The sequence below is a fragment of the Stegostoma tigrinum genome, chromosome 17 (genome assembly GCF_030684315.1).
Source record: "Stegostoma tigrinum isolate sSteTig4 chromosome 17, sSteTig4.hap1, whole genome shotgun sequence".
In the NCBI taxonomy this organism is placed as follows: Eukaryota; Metazoa; Chordata; class Chondrichthyes; order Orectolobiformes; family Stegostomatidae; genus Stegostoma; species Stegostoma tigrinum.
This window is the reverse complement of record NC_081370.1, coordinates 33,740,941-33,763,007: the sequence shown is the minus strand read 5'-3', so window position 1 is coordinate 33,763,007 and position 22,067 is coordinate 33,740,941. Positions and strand designations below refer to the sequence as shown.

At 40.2% G+C, this 22,067-nt stretch overlaps 1 protein-coding gene across 9 annotated transcripts in view; it reads left to right on the top strand.

The window, feature by feature from the left end:
- The first annotated feature begins 3,131 nt into the window (after positions 1-3,131).
- The window catches only part of plekha7b (pleckstrin homology domain containing, family A member 7b), a 442,105-nt gene continuing 423,169 nt past the window's right edge, over positions 3,132-22,067 (top strand). For 3 of the 9 annotated variants that reach the window (XM_059652060.1, XM_048545396.2, XM_048545398.2), the window contains exons 1-3: positions 3,134-3,350; positions 3,482-3,558; positions 3,708-3,765. In XM_059652060.1, coding sequence (XP_059508043.1) covers positions 3,268-3,350; positions 3,482-3,558; positions 3,708-3,765 — 218 coding nt within the window. In that variant the 5' untranslated portion in view covers positions 3,134-3,267. Of the gene's footprint in view, positions 3,351-3,481; positions 3,559-3,707; positions 3,766-22,067 lie in introns of those variants that run through there. The other 6 variants (XM_048545394.2, XM_059652058.1, XM_059652059.1 and 3 more) reach the window with 4 other exon arrangements.

Below are 22,067 nucleotides of genomic sequence, written 5' to 3'. Positions count from 1 at the left end.
CCCATTTGTTATTTTTGTGTCTCGGTTTGTTGGGTGGGTAGTGTTTGATAGTCATTGGTATATGGCATCCAGCTGTATCTGGAGTTTTGGTTTGAGTGCTAGGCCTCCAGGAATTCTTGTGCATGTCTTTGCTTGGCTTGTCCTAGGATGGCTACATTGTCCCAGTCAAATTGGATAATGTGAAGATGTCCTTGAATCATTTCCTTTGCTCGCTCAGTAACCTGTTTGCTGTGGCGAATCTCAGAGTAGAGAGCTTGGCGCTTTGTATCAGGCATGCAGATGATATAGTTTGCTCAATGCAGCTAACTGACAGTAAACCTTGACACTGGAGATGTTGGTCTGAGAGAGCCTACTGATAATGGAGTGCCCACTTTGCCGGTGGATTGCCTCCTAGCAGTAGTTGGTGATCTCCTAGTGTCACAATGCAGACTCTGTCCATCAAGAGCACAGTGGACATGATCTTCACCAGAAGACAAGTCTGAGAATAATGCAGAAAGCAGCAGCAACAATACATGGCTCTTATCGAGCATGCAAAGGTTTCTAACTCATTCGATTGGGAAAGATTATGAAGCACTGCCCTAAAATTTTGCATCCATAGAAAATTCATCACCATCTTTTGCCTGTGGCATGAGGACATGCAAGCTGTGATCCTCATCAACAGATCAATTAGCATAACTAACATTAGTGTAAATTGGGATCAAACAAAGCTGTGTCATTGCACTGACAAACTTCTCTATTTTCATCACTGCAAAACGCCACATCATCTCCATGAAGCTCCCTGTTTTTTGTGGAGTTGATCTATATGAACTGTTCGACCTACGTTGCCTCCAATCTAGAACAAAAACCGTACCAACCCCTGTCATTCAGTTGCAAGAGGAAACAGCACTTGTGTGTGTAGTTACCCTCAGAGGCCAAACTCCAAACTATCATTAATGCAATCATAGAGACACATGAAAAAAATTGGACTATGGCTAAATATCTGGAAGACAAATGGCCTTTACTAGCCTCTTGCTGTCACACATCACTAAGCCCCTGACTATCTTATTTCCAAGAATTAATGACAAGTCTGAGAGTCTTGAGCTATACTTATAGGTATAACCTCTAACCACATCCCCAGTGGCTTTGGAAGCTCTATTTTATAATGTATAAGAATGGGAAATAATGATTACACTTTGGTCACAATTTTATTTTGCTCCAAAAGTGATGTCAGAACTGATGTTAATTTATGACAATTTATTTTGTGATTAGCAATAAAATAGCCCTAGTGCAGAGTGAATCAAACTGACACTTAATTGTTTTGTTAATGTTTTCTACACTTATAGCAGATGGAGATCATGGAAAAAGGTATATATGGGGTTCAGATCTCCCTAATTGATATAGAACTTGAATTTCTCACAAATGTTCCAGTTTTCCTTTATCGATTAGCTATTTGATTTTATAAAACAAAGAACTGCAGATGCTGGAGATCTGAAACAAGCAAAAACAGAAATTTCTCGCAGCAGCTCTGGGGACCCCCTGTGAGCCACTGGATGTGAAACATTATTTTCTTTGTACAGTTGCTGTCAGACCTGCTGAGTTTCTCCAGGAATTTCTGTTTTTGTCTGTTTCAGCTGCATTGCTTCCTACCAGCTTCTTAACATGTATCTGAATTTCAACAGGGCACACAGCAAAATTATTTTCAAACTTTTCGATATTTTAAAATTGGATAGAGTCTACAAAATTATTTTCTAAAGATCTGTTATAGTCTGGTATTGGTGCTGTTACGGTTTCTTGCACAATGTTGGCGCAATGCTCTTCTACCACTGTTCATTGTGCTGTTACTTTTCATGGCCAAAGGTTAGGGGCAGAAGGATCTGATTTGTCAGCTACTGTAAAGGTAGAAAGGCACATATGGCTGGGGATCAGTTGTAGGGAAGGTGGAGATTGGGGGAAGTGGTGGAAGAGACAAAGTGTAAATGTTGCCAGTTCAAGTGTTCCAGAAGATTTAGCTACAGCCACGTTGCCTTTTCCTCCAATAATTTATACCTGGTAAACAGGAATGTTATTTAAGAAATAGGTGCACGAGTAGACCCTACAGTTTATGGGTCCTGCACTACCACTAAGTACGTTCACGCCTGATCTTTGGCTTCAGCTCAACCTTCCTATATCTCTTGATTCCCAGAAAGATCAAAAATAAGTTCATCTCATCTTTAAAACGTTTTAAAATATACACGCGTTCACAGCCTTCTTGGATTAGAGAATTCCATAAATTCATAACTATATGAATAAAGAAGTGAGTCCCTAATTCAGTTACATATTAACAAAAAGTGAAAGAACTTCGGTGATTGGAAATCAGAAGTAAAAACAGAAATAGCCGGTAAACTCGGCAGATCTGGCAGCATTTGTGAAGAGAAAGCAGATTCAACGTTTCGGGTCCAGTTCTTCTTCAGAACTCAACTTTTGTTTTTGAGTTTTTTTCCAGCATTTATTTGTTGGTGCTTGAATCCTATAATACTTTCATTATGAAACTGCCATGTGTTCTCAATTCGCTAACAAGGGGAGCACCCTCTCTCTGTAACTGTTTGTGAAGGTTCCTCTTTCAGAATCTTCACTGTTTCAACACGATCACCTCTCACTCTTCCAGACTCCAAATACTATCGACTCAATTTATTCAGCAGCGTTGAAGGGTTTTTAAAAATTTAAATACACCGATTTGCATTCTCCATGCCTGTTGGCAACAATGTCCTGAATATTAATCTCCAATTCCGGGAGAATTGGATTTTCCCGGAGGTATGATAACATTTCAGTGGGTGTTCTGAACAAAGATCACTTCAACAAGACGATAAACAGTTTTAATATCATTCTTCAAACTTTTTAAAGAAATAATGTACAGGAGAGAGAAAAAGCAAACCAAAAAATCAATATCCATCCTATTATAATTTGTAGTTGCGGTTGATAAAACAAATTGAAATGTAATCGGATTTAAAAATCTGTTGATTAATTTCTGCAATATATCTAACGAGCAAGCCATAATTAAACATTGCGGAATGACTGTATAATGAGAAATTTGCTTTTATCAGAATAGTTGCCACCTCCTTCTCTCTCCTGGCGGCTGACGCGTTAATCGGCCCTTCCACCTCTGTTAAAGGGAATGAGCTTGGCCTCGAGTTGTCATTTTCCGTCGGCGGGCACAAAGCCGAGTTTGTTCCTTTAATCCCGGCGCGTCCTTGATCAAGGGTCGATAATGCGGGAGACCATTGAGACGGACTGAGTTTTCCTGCTAGGATCATGGCGGCGGAATTGAGGCGGGAGACGCTACCTGTTCACTGGTCTTACGGGGTTTGTGAGGATGGGCGGATATTTTTCATTGAGTACGTTCACTCGGAGCAACTTTCGACACTCTTGTCGCTTTCAAGCGCTCAGCGTTTTCGGGTTGTTTGGAATTACAGGTTTATTTTTGTTGTCTGTGTGTGTCCCCTTTCTTTGTTTTGTTTCCCCGCAGCGATCAAACACGAACCACCACTTGGTTACATCCACGAACTGGTGAACCTGTCAACTCCGGCCATATGATCCGATCAGGTGAGTCGAGCGAGACTTTAGTAACTTTTGCTTAAAGCGGTCAGTTCCTGTTTATCCGTTTGTTATCGAGACAGGCGCAAAGGTCCAAAGTTTCAGCCGCTGATTGGGTTTCGCTCTCTCTCCCTCTCCTTCCATCTCTTCATTTCCAGATCTACCTCGGGGTTGGGAGGAAGGCTTCACTGAGGAAGGAGCCAGCTATTTCATTAAGTGAGTTGCGCGTCTCTGCTTTATTTTATATTTTGTAGCAAACTTATAAAACCGCGAGCAGGTGAATGAGTTGGGAGATCTCTCTCTGCCTCAAATCCACCTGTCTTGCTTTCAGTTGGTCTGTTGTTGAGTGTAGTAACTTTTGTATGTATGTATGTATGTATTTAAAATACCTCACTTCATAATTCAAGTGAAAGTGTAAAGGTTAATCAGAAAGCGTAATTTACTACCGGCTGCGTTTACCATTGGGTATTCTGCGGCTGCGGCAAATGTTTAATGATTGCCGGTGAGATCATATGATTGTGGAATGTGAGCAACAGGTAGTCATATGGAGTTTTATTACCTGTGAAATTGATGGGTTGCAGTGTTTGAACTTGGGGTGCGTTTTTTTTTAACTGCGTATTTTTTGTGTGCTGTGTTTGCCAGTTTTGGCATATTATCTCCATTATAATTTCAACAGTCAATGTAAGGTATTGACCCAAAAGCAAGGGAACACAGATAATGTTCTCCTTTCTCTTGTAATGCAAATAAGACTGTGTTCTCCCCGGCTCCCTGAAACTGCACAAAACAATGCCTACACTCAGGATCAGCACAGCCCGCGTCTTAGACTGTGTTATGAATGGGTTGGTATGATGTCAATAAAAGGGAATTTATGAATTGTACAGACTGCTCGAATTACATGCTGGTTGTGCAAGAGATGTTAATGTTCGCTTTGTCGTTTCACAAATAAGGCGATGTAATGACAAAATATAGTTTTCCACGTTGCAATTTGTGAAGTTGCTATAGTAACAAACAGCCCCTTGCAGTGAATTATTCAGGGCATAATTGAAATCGAGGATGCTTTCTTTCCACTACAGTTCTTCAAAATGAGACCTACAGCTTCTTTCTAAATTAAAAGACATAATAAGTATTCATGTGAAATGATATCTTGATTTTATATTTGTATGTGTGGGAGTGAATTATAAGACGTTTTCACAGATGATGATTCTGCTGTCATATAGCCTGCTGGAGTATTTACAACTCTTGTTTGAAGCACAAATTAGATTATGTTCTGAATTTTATTGTTAGCAGTCTAGGAGTTTGCCAATGTCTTAAAAATCTAGCCTGATTCATCTGACTGATAGGAAAACAATGTAGTTTATTGCTCTTGAATAATTCCTAGTTTTCTTCCTTTAGTCAGTAAACTACACATACCAGATTATTGGCAGTATGATAGTTGTCATCTAGCCACAGGTCATACGCATATAGGTTTACACTCACTGGACTGTGCTATGCTCCTGTGACAGGCTCCAAAGGTTTTGTGGAGTTCAGCATGTTTGGTTTCTAACCACTTACACTGGTGAAAGGTTTACATTTTGTAGTTGAGACAAATGGTACTGGCTTTGAGAATTTACAATCATTCTATGAAATTTTTCTGTTGGTTAGATATGGTCAGAATGTTACACTTGGCTCATTTGAAAGGACTGTAGGTGTTAAATATTTAAACTAGTGAACAGTAAGTTTAAGTTAGATAATTATTTCATACAATGCTTGATAAATGTGTGCAATGATACTTCCTGTTTTGGAAAATGTGAAAAGCTTAATTTGGGTATCTGGTTATAATCTTGGGCTATGTTTTAAAGGGATAAATGTCCTTGTCCTTATCCTGGACTTACATTCTTGTTGCCACTCCTGTATGCCCTTGACCATTAAGACTGATGGAATATTGTGCTCAAATTTGGGTATGCTTAGAAATTTGTCATCATCCCCTACCTACTGCACAGTTACATGCTAGCTGTTACTCCTGGGACCACTACAGACCCTCATTCAATGAGAATGGCGGTCAGACAAGACTGTCATTTGACTAACTCCTGCGTTTTTATTGCTGCTATACCACATCTCTAGCAATCTACCCCAAAACTGTGGAGATGATCTTCTGAACAGACAGGCAATTGTTCAACATTCATCTTCGATCCATGACCAATAGCAACAGTCTGCAAATACACTTGTATGTATGCACACTCACTCAATCTGTGATCCAGGTCTTTGTCAGCGAGCTCACTGAAGCATACGTGAAACAGAAAACATCAGAAAGTTAGTGGTCTCATTTAGCTCCCACAGGTGATGCTTCCCTTGATTTGATTAAGACCAACATGCCAACCATAGAAAATGTTAACCATTTTGTGTTCCTTTTGGACCTTCTCATGACAAAGGCAGCCATAGTTATGATAGTTTATCACCTCCAACGTGCCAACTCAGCCTTTAGCTGACAAAGGAAACAAAAAAGTGAGTATTTGAAGATTGGGGGAATAAGGTTAAGCTTAATTGATTCATTGATTCCTGTGCTTGCATATAATTTGGTGTATTAGATGAATGTGTACAGGAGACTGAATAACTGGAGAAGCAGCACCAATGGTATCTTTGCAAGAAATTCCAAATCAAGGCAAGAAGGTTGATCTAAAGCAGTGTCCTCTTGGAAGCCCATTTGCCCAGCATCCAGGTGCTAATTTTTCTAAACATGATCTGCTGGGTGGAACATACTATTAGTATGCCTAACAGTAGACCCCTGAAGCCATTGCTGGAACTCAGTCATGCCAAGAAATTCCTAGAAGATCAGAAAAAATCCCTTTAGGATTGTCGCCCATGTTCCTGAAGATGTCCAACATACCCATCAACTCATGAGAGATAATGGCTTGTGACTGACAAATTGAAAAGGCTCATTTCAGGAAGGCAGTTTGAGGTATTTCCATTGGTAATATGCTGAGGTGAAGTCAAAATGTTGGAGGGAGGGGACACAACCTCACAGAATCAATATCTTAAACTCTTCAAATGCCACCTGCCTTTTATGTGGCAGAAACTGAGGATTGTGCATTGAAATTATCAGCATCTTAACCAATTTAACTTGAGTAGAATAAGCTCGTGTTCAATACTGATGGATTGCCCGAATCCTTTGGTTTAGGTAGTAGCCTGGCTTTGCAAGTGCAGATGCTGAAATAACTTTAAAGTGACAAGACTTTGGCATTTTATTGTACAGACTGAATGGAGACACCTACAATAAAGGTGGTGTAGTTTTGAATAGACAGCGAATTTAGTAACTTTTTTTTGTACGCTCTAATTTTTCTGCCATTTGGATGCCTCCCAGAATGTGTAGGGAAGTATGGGCAGTTCAAGCTGCCATAGTCTCTGTCATTTTTTAAAATGACAAACATTAAGGGCAACTAGGTTTCGTTTAAACCCTTGAGACCAGCTCATGAAGTAAACAATGGAGATCAAAATGAAAGAATCATGCAGGTAAAGATTTTTGGGAACATATCAGTCTTTGGCCAAATGTTGACTGAACCAGACCTTGAAAGTCATTAGTTACACAAATGTGAATGTACGAGGCCTTGAGGATGTGGTAAGCACGATAACCCTTGTCTCTGTGCTCTAGGGCTAGTATGTTTATGCGTTTTGCAGCTGTCTGAGGTGAAGGTTCACGCTGATTCTCCTCCAGTAGTTGAAGTTTTTTTTTTAATCAACCCATCCAGGGATATTATGGTTCATTTCTGCAGGAGGTTGGACTTGAACTTGATTCTTCTGATGCAGAGGTAGGGTAAAAAAAATGCTGTGCCACAAGGATCCTCCACTGCAGTCACTCGGGTTTTCTAATCCAGCCTGTCAGAGACATTATCGCACACCTCTGCAGCGGGTGGGACTTGAAAACTTACCTTCCTGGTCCAGTGGAGGGCACCCTAGGCAGTAGCTCCGAGGGAGCACCTAAACAACCTTTTTGGGACCAGGTGGAACTTGAACCCTGGCCTCCTACCTCGGAAGTAGGGGCACTACACTCTGCTACATGAGACCCAAGCAGTTGCTAATAGAAAATCTCTAACAACCAGTGTGACATGTTATTGACAGGACTTGAAACTGTGTGCTTTTGGCTCAGATGGAGGGATACTACCACTGCACCTCTAGAACCCTTAACCAACAGTCATACCATACAGAAACACAGACCCTTTGGCCCAACCCATCCATGCTGTCCAAGGTTTCCAAACTATACTAGTCCTATTAAATTCGTATCCCTCTAAGCCTTTCGTATTCATGTTCCTGTCCAAGTGTCTTTTAAATGTTGTAACTGTACCTACATCTACCACTTCCTCAGGCAGTTCATTTCACACATGAGCCACCCTCTTTGTGGAAAAAGTTGCCCGTCAAGTCCCTTTTTGATCTTTCTCCTCCTCCCTTTAAAATTATGCCCTCTGGTTTTGCATTCCCCTACCTTAGGGCAAAGACTTTGATCTTAGCTAACTGGCACATTTCCTGGCCATGGAATCGGAGAATTCTGACTGACAACTAATAAGATTTTTGCTCACTTGTTAACTATAATTTGCCAACCACCAGAAGCAAAGCTCAATCCTTAATGTGGCACAGGGACAGAGTCCTTACCACTGTGCTAGGGGCCTTGGGTTCATGTCCCATCAGCTCCTAAGGTGTCTAATAACATCTCTGAACAGGTTGTTCAGATAAATAGGTCAATTTTAAAAAAAAGCTGTTTTAGTAATTGGCACATGAGCAGTATGAAAAGGTGGGAGTGAAAAATGCTTGCCCATTCATTCAGGCAGTAGACAGTTGCAATTATAGTTTTTTACATTAGTTTTTGTATTTGTTATCCAGTTGCTTGAATATTTGCTATAGCTGTGGCAGTTCACTTTGCTTCCATTGTAACTACATTTTATATAGTATGTAGTTAGAGTTACAGATTTTACAGCCAAAACGTTTGACTTGGAATGTAATTAGAAGTTGTTTCGTTGGACGTCAGAAAGTTTTGACACATTTCACCTGTCTGGTTGGTTGTCTAATGTAAGTAAGTTTGTGCTTTCAATTTGTATGGAGCTTTGTCTAATCATTCAAAACTCTGCTGCCAGTCTACACTTCTTCCTTGCTGACCTATGCTGGATACCAGTTCAGCAATATAACAAAGTGTGGAGCTGGATGAACACAGCAGGCCAAGCAGCATCTTGGGAGCAAGCTTTTGTGCCCCTGAGATGCTGCTTGGCCTGCTGTGTTCATCCAGCTCCACACTTTTGTTATCTTGGATTCTCCTGCATCTGTGGTTCCCATTATCTCTGACCAGTTCAGCAATGTCTTGTTCTTTAAATTCTCATCCTTATCCTGTTCCATTGCCTGAAGACTCCTCCACACACACACAACACCGCACCGCACAGCACAGCACAACCGTCCGAAGAAGGGTCTAGGCCCAAAACGTCAGCCTGCCTGCTCCTCTGATGATGCTTGGCCTGCTGTGTTCATCCAGCTCGCCACCTTGTTATGCCAGATTCTCCAGCATCTGCAGTTCCCACTATCTCTAGATTCATGCTGTGATTTAACAAGACCAATTCTATAAATTACAATTAATATTACAACAAGTAGAGCTTTTTAATCAATTTTTCTGCTTCATTTGGATAGCCACATTCTCAATTGCACCATGAATTAGAACAAGGAGTTTAATATTAAAGGAATCATCCTCCTACTTTTCATATTCAGGGCAGTGATGTGACCATTGCCCAACACCTCATCCAATGGACAGCAGAAATCAGCTCACTGCCCAAACAAATCACAAAATTTCATTTTATTTCCACATTGTTCCATCTTGAATGCAATGCATTTTGTTCATTGCGGCAGAGGGTGTGAATGATTTGCAGTGTCCTGACTATCAGTATCCAAGATCAGTTAAGTGAAAATCGATTTCAATATTTCATTGGCTCACTGAGCCCTGCAGAGCACTCAGCTCATGAACAAAGCCCCATTTGTTTTTCTTGAACTCGGGTGGATGTTGTATAAATTGGTTTCAGCATTCTGGACAGGAAACAGTGAACAAACTAAGCGAGTGCTTGGGCACGAGAAGGCAAAAATATCATGCTCCATTCTTAATTATTGGACATTGGGTGCAGACAAATGCAGGGCTCACCTCTGCTAAACTTTGAGATTACTGGTTCAGAATGGTCAGTGTACCAGGCAGAGGCTATAGAATCAATCTCCAAAACTGGACCTAAAGACGTGGTGGTGGGGAACGAAAGTACACTGACTTTGCCAAAAATGAGTAGTTCAATCTGCAACACGAGAACAATTTAACATGCTTCAAACCTTCTCGAGTAGGTAGGCTGGCAGATATGAAATTGTTATTATCACTCCGATTTTGTATTATTCAGGAGAAGCCCATTGGACTGCTAACACTTTGTTTTCAGTTCAGAATTCATAGAACAAATCATTACACAAAGTTTAAAAATCTGTTTTAGATTCTGAAACTTAGCAAAAGCGCACAGAAGGACTAGAAAGAACAAATGAGAATTAGATACAAGACTCCCTACAGAGAGGTCACAAAATTTTACTGTACGAAAACAGCTTTGGTTTTCACTTCCCTTCACTTCACTTAAAATCAAATCGGTTAAACACATTTGAATAAGATACCTCTTTTCAGTAAAAGTAAAGCTCCTTTCCCACATGTTCAATGGTATCAATTTACTCACTGTTAAAATATAACCCCTTCATAAAAATCAATAATATCCAACTTCTCAAACAACACTTTAGATTTATTGAGACAATTCGACACAAAGAACAGGCTTTGAAATCCAACGTATGGCTTATTTCTGAAGTCTATAAGAGTGCATGGTTACAACGTACTGCAGATGCTGGAGAATCCATGATAACAAAGTGTGGAGCTGGATGAACACAGCAGGCCAAGCAGCATCTCAGGAGCACAAAAGCTTGCTCCCGAGATGCAGCTTGGCCTGCTGTGTTCATCCAGCTCCACACTTTGTTATATTGCTGAACTGGTATCCAGCATAGGTCAGCAAGGAAGAAGTGTAGACTGGCAGCAGAGTTTTGAATGATTAGACAAAGTTCCAGTTCAAAAATAAGTTATCGTGCTAACACAGTGTAGATCTGGAGGAACACAGTAGGCCAGGCAGCATCAGAGGAGCAGGACAGCTGAAGTTTAGGGTCAGGACCCTTCTTCAGAAAAAGGGTCCCGACCCGTAACGTCAGCTTTCCTTCTCCTTTGATACTGCCTGGCCAGCTGTGTTCATCCAGCTCTACACTGTTATCTCAGACTCCAGCATCAGCAGTTCTTACTCTCTCTAAGTTATTGTGCTAATTGGTCTTTACAAGAGACAACTTGCTGTCTTATATCATGCTCTTGCTCTTGCTTTTAAATTTTACCCAATATAATGATTTGGTATCCTTTTTAATGGCTCAACATGGCAAATGAATCCATGCTCAAACAAACATCAAGTATAAATAAATTTCTCCAAGTTGTGGCTCTGCTTTTGATGCTTCCTGAGTGGAATGTCGGTGGTGGCTCTGTTTGCACGTTTCAGCTGTATATGATGTTGCTTGTTCATGTTTTCCATCAAAGTAGAAATAGTACTAATGACTTCCATATACTGATTTAGTGCCATTTGTAAATATTTAAACACTTCCATATCTGATGGAGTTATTTTAGGTTTCCACTTCAGGATTGCCCTCCTATTGGTGTGTAAAGTAGTGTAACCGGGATGAAAAATAAACACTGGACGGTATTTTACTAGGTCTGACACTTCTGTGCACAGAATCTGATGTCTCTGTCTCTGTATTTATAGAATTGTGCCATTATTGATGTCTGGCTTTATCACAGTTAAAATCTATATGAAGAAGGTTAATCATACATGAATACCAATGTATGGACTTAACTCCTGGGTGGTGTGTTGGAGACAAAACTGTAAATCACTTACGTGGACTATAATGCGCAGGAAACTGTGTTTAAATGAATAAATGACTGAAGATGGTTGGAATACTGTCCCAAATTTCCCATCCTAAGCTTGTTCTCTCTCTAGCTTTGTAACCTGAAAGTGCTGCAGTTGTTTTTTTTGTGTGACCTGCTACTGAAGATTTTGTTCGTGAATCATTGCCAAAGATTGAGGGAGTGGAGGAATGAACAGGTTTCCGTCATGTCTGTTCTTAGATCTGTTTTTGAGACTGTTGGGATTGTGACTTTTTTTTGTGTGGTGTATCGAGTTTGGAAGGATTAGTAGGTTACAGCTGTGGGTAGCTTACTCGTGACATAAAGAATAGTCTTTATTCTTCCTCTTTTCATTCCCATGGAGAATTCTGGAGTTTTAAAGAATGGTCAAGGTCAAAAATCACAACTCCAGCTTAGTTTAACCCTGAAAGTGGTCACCTCTTGCTGAATCTTTAATCAGTCAGGAAAGAGACTGATTAAAACGTAAAATCCAGATTCATTTTGAGTCAATATCCCAAGATAACAAAAGGCGGCCTCTCAGGACAGACAATGCATTTTGGGTGTGAGGTCTTGCTTAGAATCTGTCTGTTTTAAACTGGGATCAGTTTTGTTTTGTTTTGCTCTGCTCAAAACAAAAATCTATCTGCAATTACACAAATATCTTGGATGAAATAATTCATTTGTGTGTCTGTGTTAGAGCATGCATGTCTGTTCGCCCAAGTATATATTGTGTGGTTGGGTCACCTGTAGTGCGACAGGAACCCGAGATCACAATTGAGGCCATCCTCATGATGTAGAAACAAGGCAATCAGTTTCTACTCGGAAATTTTGCGTAATGTGTCGACCTTCAAGTCTACCTTGGTCAACACTGAGCCTCCAATCTTCTTCAGTTAAATGTCCTTGACCCCACTTTAGAATGTAGATTCTAAGCAAGACTTGACACTAAAATGCATTGACTGACCTGAGATGCCACCTCTTGTGTACATTAATTATCTTCAATGACTTGAAAGGAATTTGGATTTTATGTTTTAATCAGTAGTCCTCTCCCTAACTGAGTAAAGACTCGGCAAGAGGCAGCCAGTTCTAGGGTTTTTAGCTTTCTGCTTTTAAATTCTGTCTCTTATACCATCTCTCACTGCGCCTGAGGAAGGAGCTGAGCTCAGAAAGCTTGCATTCTCAAATAAGCCTGTTGGACGACAACCTGATGTCATGTGATTTTTTTTTCACTTTGTCCACTCCAGTCCAACACCGGCATCTCCACATCATGTTTGAAAGGATGAGAGGCTATCTAATTGTGGTAAATATAATAATAAAGTGTTTGACAAAGTTGACATAGAGAGGATATTTCCCTGTGTCGGGCAATCTAGAACAAGTTATTGCTTTCGTTTTAGGATAAAAGGGGTAGCAGTTTTAAAAGCAAGAAGAAATCACTTCCCAAAGAGTCACACATCTGTGGAATTCTCCACTTGAGAGTGCAGTGGATTTGGAACATTCAGTAAAGCTGAGGAGAGCGAGAACAATTTTCCATTAGTAATGGGTTGAGGAGTTAGGGAGAGTGGATAGCAAAGTGGAGTTGAGTCTGAGATGATCATGTCAAACGATGCAGCAGACTCAAGAGACTGGATTTCCTACTCTTGCTCAGAGTTCTAATGTATATAACTGCAAAATTGATTGGAAAAGGACTTGCTCAAAAGGCTTGCTCTTATATTTAATCTTTGGCCACTAGGTGTCTTGCAGCACTGTGTAGTCAACAAAGCATTTTTGCGATATCTGAGATAATGGGAACCGGGAACTTTTCTGATGAATGGTCTAGGCCTGAAACGTCAGCTTTTATGTTTCTAAGATGCTGCTTGGCCTGCTGTGTTCATCCAGCTCTACACTTTGTTATTTTTGCGATTATCTGTCTGTTTGTGATGTAGGAAATGCAGATGTCAATTAGTGTACAGTACTTTCCCACAAACAACATGATAATGACTGGATAATCCATTTTTGTGTTGATTTGTGGAACAAATATTAACCAGGTCACTAGTCCTCTGTTCCTTTGTTAGTATGGTGCTGGGAGCATAGACGGTCTCCATTTAATGTCTCATCTGAAAGATTCAGCAGTCCATTACTCCACAGTATAGCACTGGTGCGTAAGATTTGATTTTTATCTTGTGCTCATATGCTGAGGAGGCGCGAGATGCCAAAATCCTTATTGTTTAATAAATAAATAGTGTAACTTCACCAAGATGTTGATTTAACCAGTCATACTTTCGCATGATGTTGCTTGCAATTGTTGAAACGATAATTTTGTGTGTTTGTATAAGCTCTCACATTTGTCACAGCAGAAAATCCAGTCTGAACTCTTGCTCCAAATTGTGAACAAGTACCTCCTTTCTCCCACCTTCTTCCTCCCTGCTTTGAATGTGGAAGCGCTGTGTACATTAGACAGCATCAGATGCAGGTCAGCAGGAATGAAAATGGTCCATTGTTGATTAGCTTGTTTACTTTTTCAGACCTCAGATGTCAAGAATGACTAGGCCAGATAATTGTATGTGTCCTTTGTCTTTGGAACCAAAAGCAAGACTCTAACATGTAATCAATATCTTCAGGAGGAAAAAGTAAGAATGTGTTTTTTAATTCATCATTGCCTATGGGCTTCGATGGCTGGTCCAGCAGTCCATTGCCTGGGCCCAGTCGCCCATATAAAGGTGATGGTATGCTCCCTTCTGAAATGCAGCAGCCTGTGTGTGTATGTAAACTACATTGCCACGAGGCTGAGAATTCCAGGATTTTAACCTAACACTGAATGAACAGTGATACATTTTCCAAGCCAGAATGGTGAGTAACTTGGAAGAGAACTTGCAGTAGCTGGTGGTCCCATGTCGCTGCTGTCCTTTTGAGATGAAACTGGTTATGGGTTTGAAAGGTGCTGTTTAAGAATCTCTGGTGAATTTCTGCACCGCGTCTTCCAGTTAACACACGCTGCTACTACTGAGCACCAGTGGAGGGAATGGATCTTTTGTAATGTCTATTAAACAGACTGCCTTGTTTTGGATGGTGTCAAGCTTCTTGAGTGTTGTAGCTGCATTCATCCAAGAAAGTTGTGGGTACTTCAGCACACACCTGACCTGTACCTTTTATAGGTGGAGGACAGACTCTGGGGAGTCGGGAGGTGAATTTACTCACTGCTCTATTCCTAGCATCTGATCTACTCTTTTGTGACCTAGTTCGCATTCTGATCAATGGTAACTCTGAAGATTTTGGTAGTAATGATAACATCATCAAATGCCAAGGGGTGGTGGTTAGATTGTCTCTTACTGGAAATGGTCATTGTCTGGCATTTCTGCAGTGTGATTGTTACTTTTCCCCTTTTCAACCCAACCCTGAATGTTGTTAAGGTCTTGCTGCATTTGGACATAGACTGCTTTACAATATGAGTTGTAAATGAGGCTGAACGTTGTGCAATCATCAACAAACATCTCCACTTCTGGCCTAATGATGGAGGGAAGGTAATTGATGAAGCAGCTGAAGATGGTTGGGCCTAGGATATTACCCTAAGGACACTCCTGGAGCTGAGATGACTGACCTCCAACAACCACAACCATCTACCTTTGTACTAGATATGACTCCAACCAGTGGAGTTGTTTTTCCCCGATTCTTATTGAATCCAAGGCACAAGGTGGGGTTCTTTGATGCTACACTAAGTCAACTGCAGCCTTGTTCTCAAGGGCAGTCACTTTCATCTCAACCCTGGAACTCAACCCTTGGCCATGTTTGAACAAAGACTGTAATGAGATAATAACTTGAAATTATTGTATTTTTCACAACCACTAGACATCTCAAAACTACTTTAAGCTAACAGTTATTTTAACATGCAGTCACTGCGTACTGCAGGAAATGTGACTGTGGGATTCATTCAGTGCTAATTTACAATGGAATTATAACCAGATAATCTTGTTTTGTGATGTTGGAGGGATAAATGTTTAAACAAGACACCCAAGTAACACTGTATCAGAGATAATGGGAACTGAAGATGCCGAAGAATCCAAGATAATAAAGTGTGGGGCTGGATGAACACAGCAGGCCAAGCAGCATCTCAGGAGCGCAAAAGCTGACGTTTCAGGCCTAGACCCTTCATCAGAGAGGGGGATGGGGTGAGGGTTCTATTTATTCCAGTTCCCTCCCCCCATCCCCCTCTCTGATGAAGGGTCTAGGCCCGAAACGTCAGCTTTTGTGCTCCTGAGATGCTGCTTGGCCTGCTGTGTTCATCCAGCTTCACACTTTATTACCCAAGTAACGCTCCTGCCTTTCTGCAAACTGGTATCTGAGTTGGCAAAATGGGCCTCTGTGTTGATTTTGTCTCATTCAAAGGACTGCATACGTGACAATGCAGCACTTTTTCAGTATTGCATTGTATGTTCTGGCTTGGACTTAACCCCAGAACCTTTCAGTTTAGATGTGATCATGAATAATGGGGAATGTTAAAGAGCAGGACCTTTTTTCTTAAGTGCATAGGAGACTAAGGGGGGAACCTTAGAGAATTGTATAAGATCATGAGAGACGTAGATAGAGTGAATGCACTCAGTCTTTTTCCCATGGTTGGGGAAATGGAGGACTAGAGGATATCAGTTTAATGTAAAAGGGGAAAGAATACATGGGAACCCGAGGGGCAACTTTTTTTACACAGAGGCTGGTGTGCATATTGAATGACCTACCCTTGGAAGTGGCTGAGGTGGGTACATTAGCAACGTTTTTTAAAAGGCATTTGGATGAATACTTGGAAAGGAAAGGCTTAGAAACATATGGGCCAATTACAAGGAAATTGAGTTAGCGTGGAAGGACATTTTGGTATCACAGACCATTTTGGGCCCAAGGGCCTGTCTCTGTGCTGTAGGACTCTGTGACTGTATGAACAGGTAATTGGCAAGGTAGATTATATATATGGATGCACTGTTGTTATCTTCAGACTGAATGACTTTTCTATTGATGCTAATGGAGCAAAAATCTGAAGTTATAAGATCACTCTCCACTTTTTCGTATCAATGGCAGGAGCTCAGCTGGAGTGCTGTATGTTCTGTGCACCATGGAATGGGTCGGATGTCAGATTCTGGGAGACTTTGAAGTTAACCAGTAGGATGGTAAGAATCAGATCAAGAACTTTTAAGTGTAGATTTTAGAGAAGTTCCTGGAGAAAGGCAGCTTGAGGGAAGACCTAATGAATAGATTCATAATTATTTGGTGTTTTGATCCAGTTGGATGAACCTGTTTCCTCCTGCAAATGGGTCACAATCAAAGGACATAGATGTAAAATAATTGACAAAGTGCTAGAGGGTAATGAGAAGAAATGTTTGCAATAGCATGATTTAAGATCTGAAATGCCCTACTTGAAAGGGTAGGGGAATCAGATTTCAAAAGCAAAGAGCCCTTGAGTACTTGAGGACTAATATGTAGCAAAAACACTGGAGTGAGAGTTAAGAGGCACATTAGGTTAAATGGTGGCCTTCAGTGGCGAAAATTCCATGATTTCATCTTCAGTAAAAGTGCTTCATTTCAAAGAAAAGCGTGACGCTGTAACTGGTAGCATGAATCATTATAATTGTCACCATCGGCAGGCAGGGATGTTTGTTGAGCTATTTAAGGATTCTGCGTTTAAAAAAAAAAAGACCATCAACGTCACACAGTGGGTGACTTGCATATACCCACTATCTCATCATCTTGTGATTGTGAACTATTATCACTTTCCTGGCATTTTGGAGGAATCTGGAAGGAGATGCACAATCACTGGATGAAATTCAACCTGGCTCCTTTTGTGAATGTGTTCTGCACAATGAATAGCGTGTTCAAATGTATCGACATTTCAGTCAGCTTGAGCAAGAATGGAAAAAGATCATTTTGGTGAATGGCACTGCCTTCAGCAAAGTTACATATTTCAAGCATGAATGAGATCCAACCTCCCACGTTCTATCCTTTTTTTTTTTGAAACATTTTCAGTATATTTGTAAACCCTTACAGTAGATTTTTTTTACTGGAGTTTAAACAACTCTCTGTACTACCGATTTTTCCCATTATAGTAAATGAAAATATTGTTTCAGAAATACATGGCCAAGGTTGGTCTGCGATTTTAAATTTATTGTGTATGCAGGCAAGTTTGATACTTTAAAATGTGATCAGTATACATCACAAAAATCTCCGCAATATCTCTAATGAACGGTCTGCATTATGTGCCAAAATTCATTTTTCATTAGAAAAAAGGCCTTGAGTTTTTTAAAGACATATATGACCAGCATGGTTAGATTAAGACAAGGCCCTGCCTCTTCAAGTGGATGTCAAACATACCATTGTGCTGTTGTTCGGAGTGAGCAGGGAGTTCTGCTATCCAGGCCACCATTCGTCCGTAAAACAAATCAATTGTTTTATTGATATTTGTTCTGGGATCAATGGTATGTGCAATGTAACTGCAAGCTGCTATATTCATGAATTTAACAGTAATGATACTTAATACCAAAAAAAAAACTTCTTTTGAAGCACTTTGGTAGGTTTGGTGTGTTTTCAGGATATAGATCATAGTAGGGTAAATGCAAGGTTAGTCAGTCTTTAGATGCAAATCCATTTTACAGAATAAGGTACCAGTTGGGGATGACCTGGTTTACAGAGCAGCAGTAAATGAGGCTGAGCAACCACCTTGAGGGTTGCAACAGTGGTAATGCATTAGTTGTTGGTTAAAGCAGTAGAAGTTGGGAATTTTCCACTTATTTTACTCACTGTGAAAGTGCAATTTCTGTTTCCAAAACGCAAACTTAAACCACAGAAGCTGAAGATCTGAATCAGAAACTGAGCAACTCAGGATTTAAGGAGATAGTTCTCAAAAGGTGACTGACTGTGTCTTCCCATCAGAATTGTTGTTTTTGTTGTTGTCCTCTTAAAAAATATATGCTTTTCCTATGAACTGGAAGTTTGCACCATTGCACGTGCTGTGCATCGGCAGCATTTGACAGGAGTAGATCATTTCGCCCTGAAGCCTGCTCTGCCAGTCAATATGATCGTGGCTTATCATTGAGCTCAATGCCTTAATCCTAATTCTTTACACTTACTTTCAGTGACTGATGCACAAGATCATGCACGTCAGGTTGGACGTTGCCTTCTCTTAATTTACAGGTATTCAAACAATAATCTGCTTTCCTATTTTGGCTACCAAAGTCGATAACCTTGCGTTTATTCACAGTATACTGCATCTGCCATCCATTTGTCTCTTCACTCAAACTGTCCAAATCACATGGCAACATCTCTGCATCCAACTCATAGTTCACTCTATGCCCAGTTTTGTTATCAGGAAATTTTGAGAGATTACATTTAGTTCCCTTGACTAAATCATTTAACATGTATTGTGAATAGCTGAGAACCTAGTATGCCAGGACTGTGGTACTTTGTCAGCCACTACCTGCTACTCAGAAAAAAGACCAATTTATTCTTATTCTGTTTCCTGTCTGGTTAGCAATTTTCTATCCATCTCAAAAGTGCTGTCCCTAATCCCATGTATTATAATTTTATATATTAATCTCTTTCTGTGTGATTGCTAAAAGTCTTCAGAAAAGTCCAAATAAGCCACTGGCTTCCCCTGGTCAACTCTACTAGTTAGCACCTCCAAATTTAAACTGATTTTTCGACATGATTTCCATTTTGTCGATCCACGTTGGCTGTCTGATCTACCACTGCTTTCTATGACGTGCTTGGCTATGAAATCCCCTGATAATGATCTTTAGCATCTTCCTCACTACTGACGTTAGACTCATTTGGTCTATAATTCCTTGTTTAGTCTGTACTCTTGAATAACAATTGGCCTCTTTTTTAAAAAAAAAAGGTCAGTTGCTACATTATAACTTAGAATTGGCCTCTTCAAAGAAAATATAGTAAATATCACTGCACTGACAGATCATGTTGTTCACACATGAATTATTTATTTTCAAGTGATATAATAATGGAAATGCAAAAAAACACAAGCAAGAAACAATCTGAATTCCAAGAATGGTTGAATTACACTTTACATTTTAAAAACTCAAAAATATTTAGATTCTTTTTTAGCTATGTGATGAAACATTGGCCTAGATTTTATAGTCAATGATCAAGAAATATTGCTTTTTCATTCCAGTGACAGAGTGCATAGCCTTCCTCTTTGATATCAAATGGCTTCGTGTCCTCTACATAAGATATACAGCATGTGAGAGCATGACTAACTGGCAACTCTCCAGACCAGCATTGGATGATGCCCTTGGCTGTTTTTGCTTTGGGATCCTCTGACAGGTCATTGATTCCCTACATTTCCACTAAAGATGTTCCCCTTTGACATTCAAACATGGCCATTTCATTGAGGCACATGCAGTGTGTTTGCCCAAGTAAGCTGCTGCCACATGCTGTCAATGTTCCCTGTAAATGGCACGCTCATGTAGCCACAAAGTGGTAACTGTGCTCATTCTGATTCTAGAAGTCAATGTCACATACAAACTTCAGAGCTCTGTGTGAAGGAAAGATAAATTGAGGGAACACTAAACACTAGCTGTAACGTTGAGGCACTGTGCTTTCAGCCCCATGGATTATTTTGTGCTGCCTGTCTTTCTATCTGAGGTAAAAAGCATGACAAGCCAGAGATGCTGGAAGTGTCCAAATAAGTGCTAAGAAAGCAAGCTAAGTGCCATAAAATGCATCCTGTGCATGATGCATGAGCTGCTCATGTTTCTGAGGGTGCAGCAACCTGGCAGAAGCATTACGATGCAAGGCGTCCCTGTTGTTTTGAGATTAGAAATAATGATATGGTGAGACTGGATATAGGCAACAGTAGACAAACCAACCTCTGTGTAGAGGTAGCTGCTGTCTGTTGAGCATGCAATGAAGATTTTGGTGAACTTTAATATGGAGGTCTGGAGAAGAATGTGGCAAGCTGAATCCTGCAGGTAATCACTCGGACTGTCCAGTTGGGAATTGGCACCGTTTAGTTTTTTGGCTGTAGTTTGAAGTATCATGCTAATAATAAAATATAAATGTCTGAAAATAAAACAGCTGCAACATATTAGAGATTTTGAACTTGTTAAAACTTCGAGAGGAAACCAGAACCTTTTTTGATTTTAAAGAAGCAGTCTTCTCCCCCCCCCCCCCCCACCTTAGCCATATTTTCTCCAGATTTCTTGTCCTTTGCACACTGTGCTCAAGGGCTGAGAAAAATCCACCCAAAAAGTAAGATTTAAATCATCGTGCCTAATATCAAGATTGTGAAAGAATATGGAATTACAAGGGAGGGAGGTAAGACGGAGGACTGAAAACATTTTAATAACGCTCCTGTATGAATTACACTTTGAAGCAATGAGACTTCTGAAATGATGGCTTGGCAATAGTTGTAACTGATTACATAATTGAATGATGTGTGAAAGCCTCAGTTTAATGTTTTCTAATTAATGGGGAGTGGAGCAAGTTAGTCTCTCGCATTTCTCTACTGATATCTGTCAAAGCTCGGTATCCAGAACAACCCTGAAGAACTTGTGCAGAGTAGTGTTCTTGGCCTGACCTTCATCTGCTTCATCATTGACTTGCCATAAAGATAACTTCAGAGGTGGATACGTTCACTGACTGCACAATGTTCATCACCATTCCTGACTTCTCAGATACTAAAGCAATTTATGTTCAATTGCAGCAAGGCCTGGACAATATCCAGTTCTCTGAAAATCAGGCAATCTGAATAAAATCTATTTCTACCACTGAAGTAGTCGAGGGATCGAGCGCGGTCCATTGTAGCTTGCAGTACTTTGTTATATCTAATGCTATTTGAAACCACTCTAAATCAATTTACTATGGATGCTGGAAACCTGAGACGAACCAAAAATGTTAGACACTAAAATTGAGCAGCAATGAAGGGAGAAATGAAGTTAACATGTCCAAATTTAATGCTGTGAAAATGATTGGGCTTTGGTTCATTTGAAATATTCCTCCATGTCTCTTCTTTAAGATACTCCTGAGTCCTTATTCTGCTCAAGGTTGTCATTACCCTATATCTTTTTTTGTGGTTGGGAGTTAAACTCTTTTTATGCTTTTGTAGAGATGTGTTGGTTCATTTCACTATACCCTTATGCCATCTTTCATGTCACTTGTTGTTTGGTCAGTCCTGTATGATTGAGCACGTGAACAGTTCAAACAAGTTTACCTGATTTTAGTTTGCATTTTGATAATATTGTTTAGATAATGGCTGACTACTTCTCAACTAAACTGATTCTCACTAGTTTTGTGCATTTTTTTCTCTTAAAATAAGACAACAACAGTAACTTGCATTTATACATTGTCTTGAACCTAGTTGAGCATGTCAAGGTACTTCATGAAGTGTATTGGATTTTGGCGTGAACTGGAGCGTAGAATATTTACTTGGGTAAGGTACCGAGGGAGAGAGTCATCTTTGAAACTGTACACCAGTGAGGAATTTGGTATTTCCAGGATAATCAATGGTGTAGGAAGGTAATTGTGCAAATTGACTTGAGCATGCGTGTAATGGATGGATGCTGCTATCCTCTGTCATCCTGAATTACTGTTGCAGAATTTCAAATGC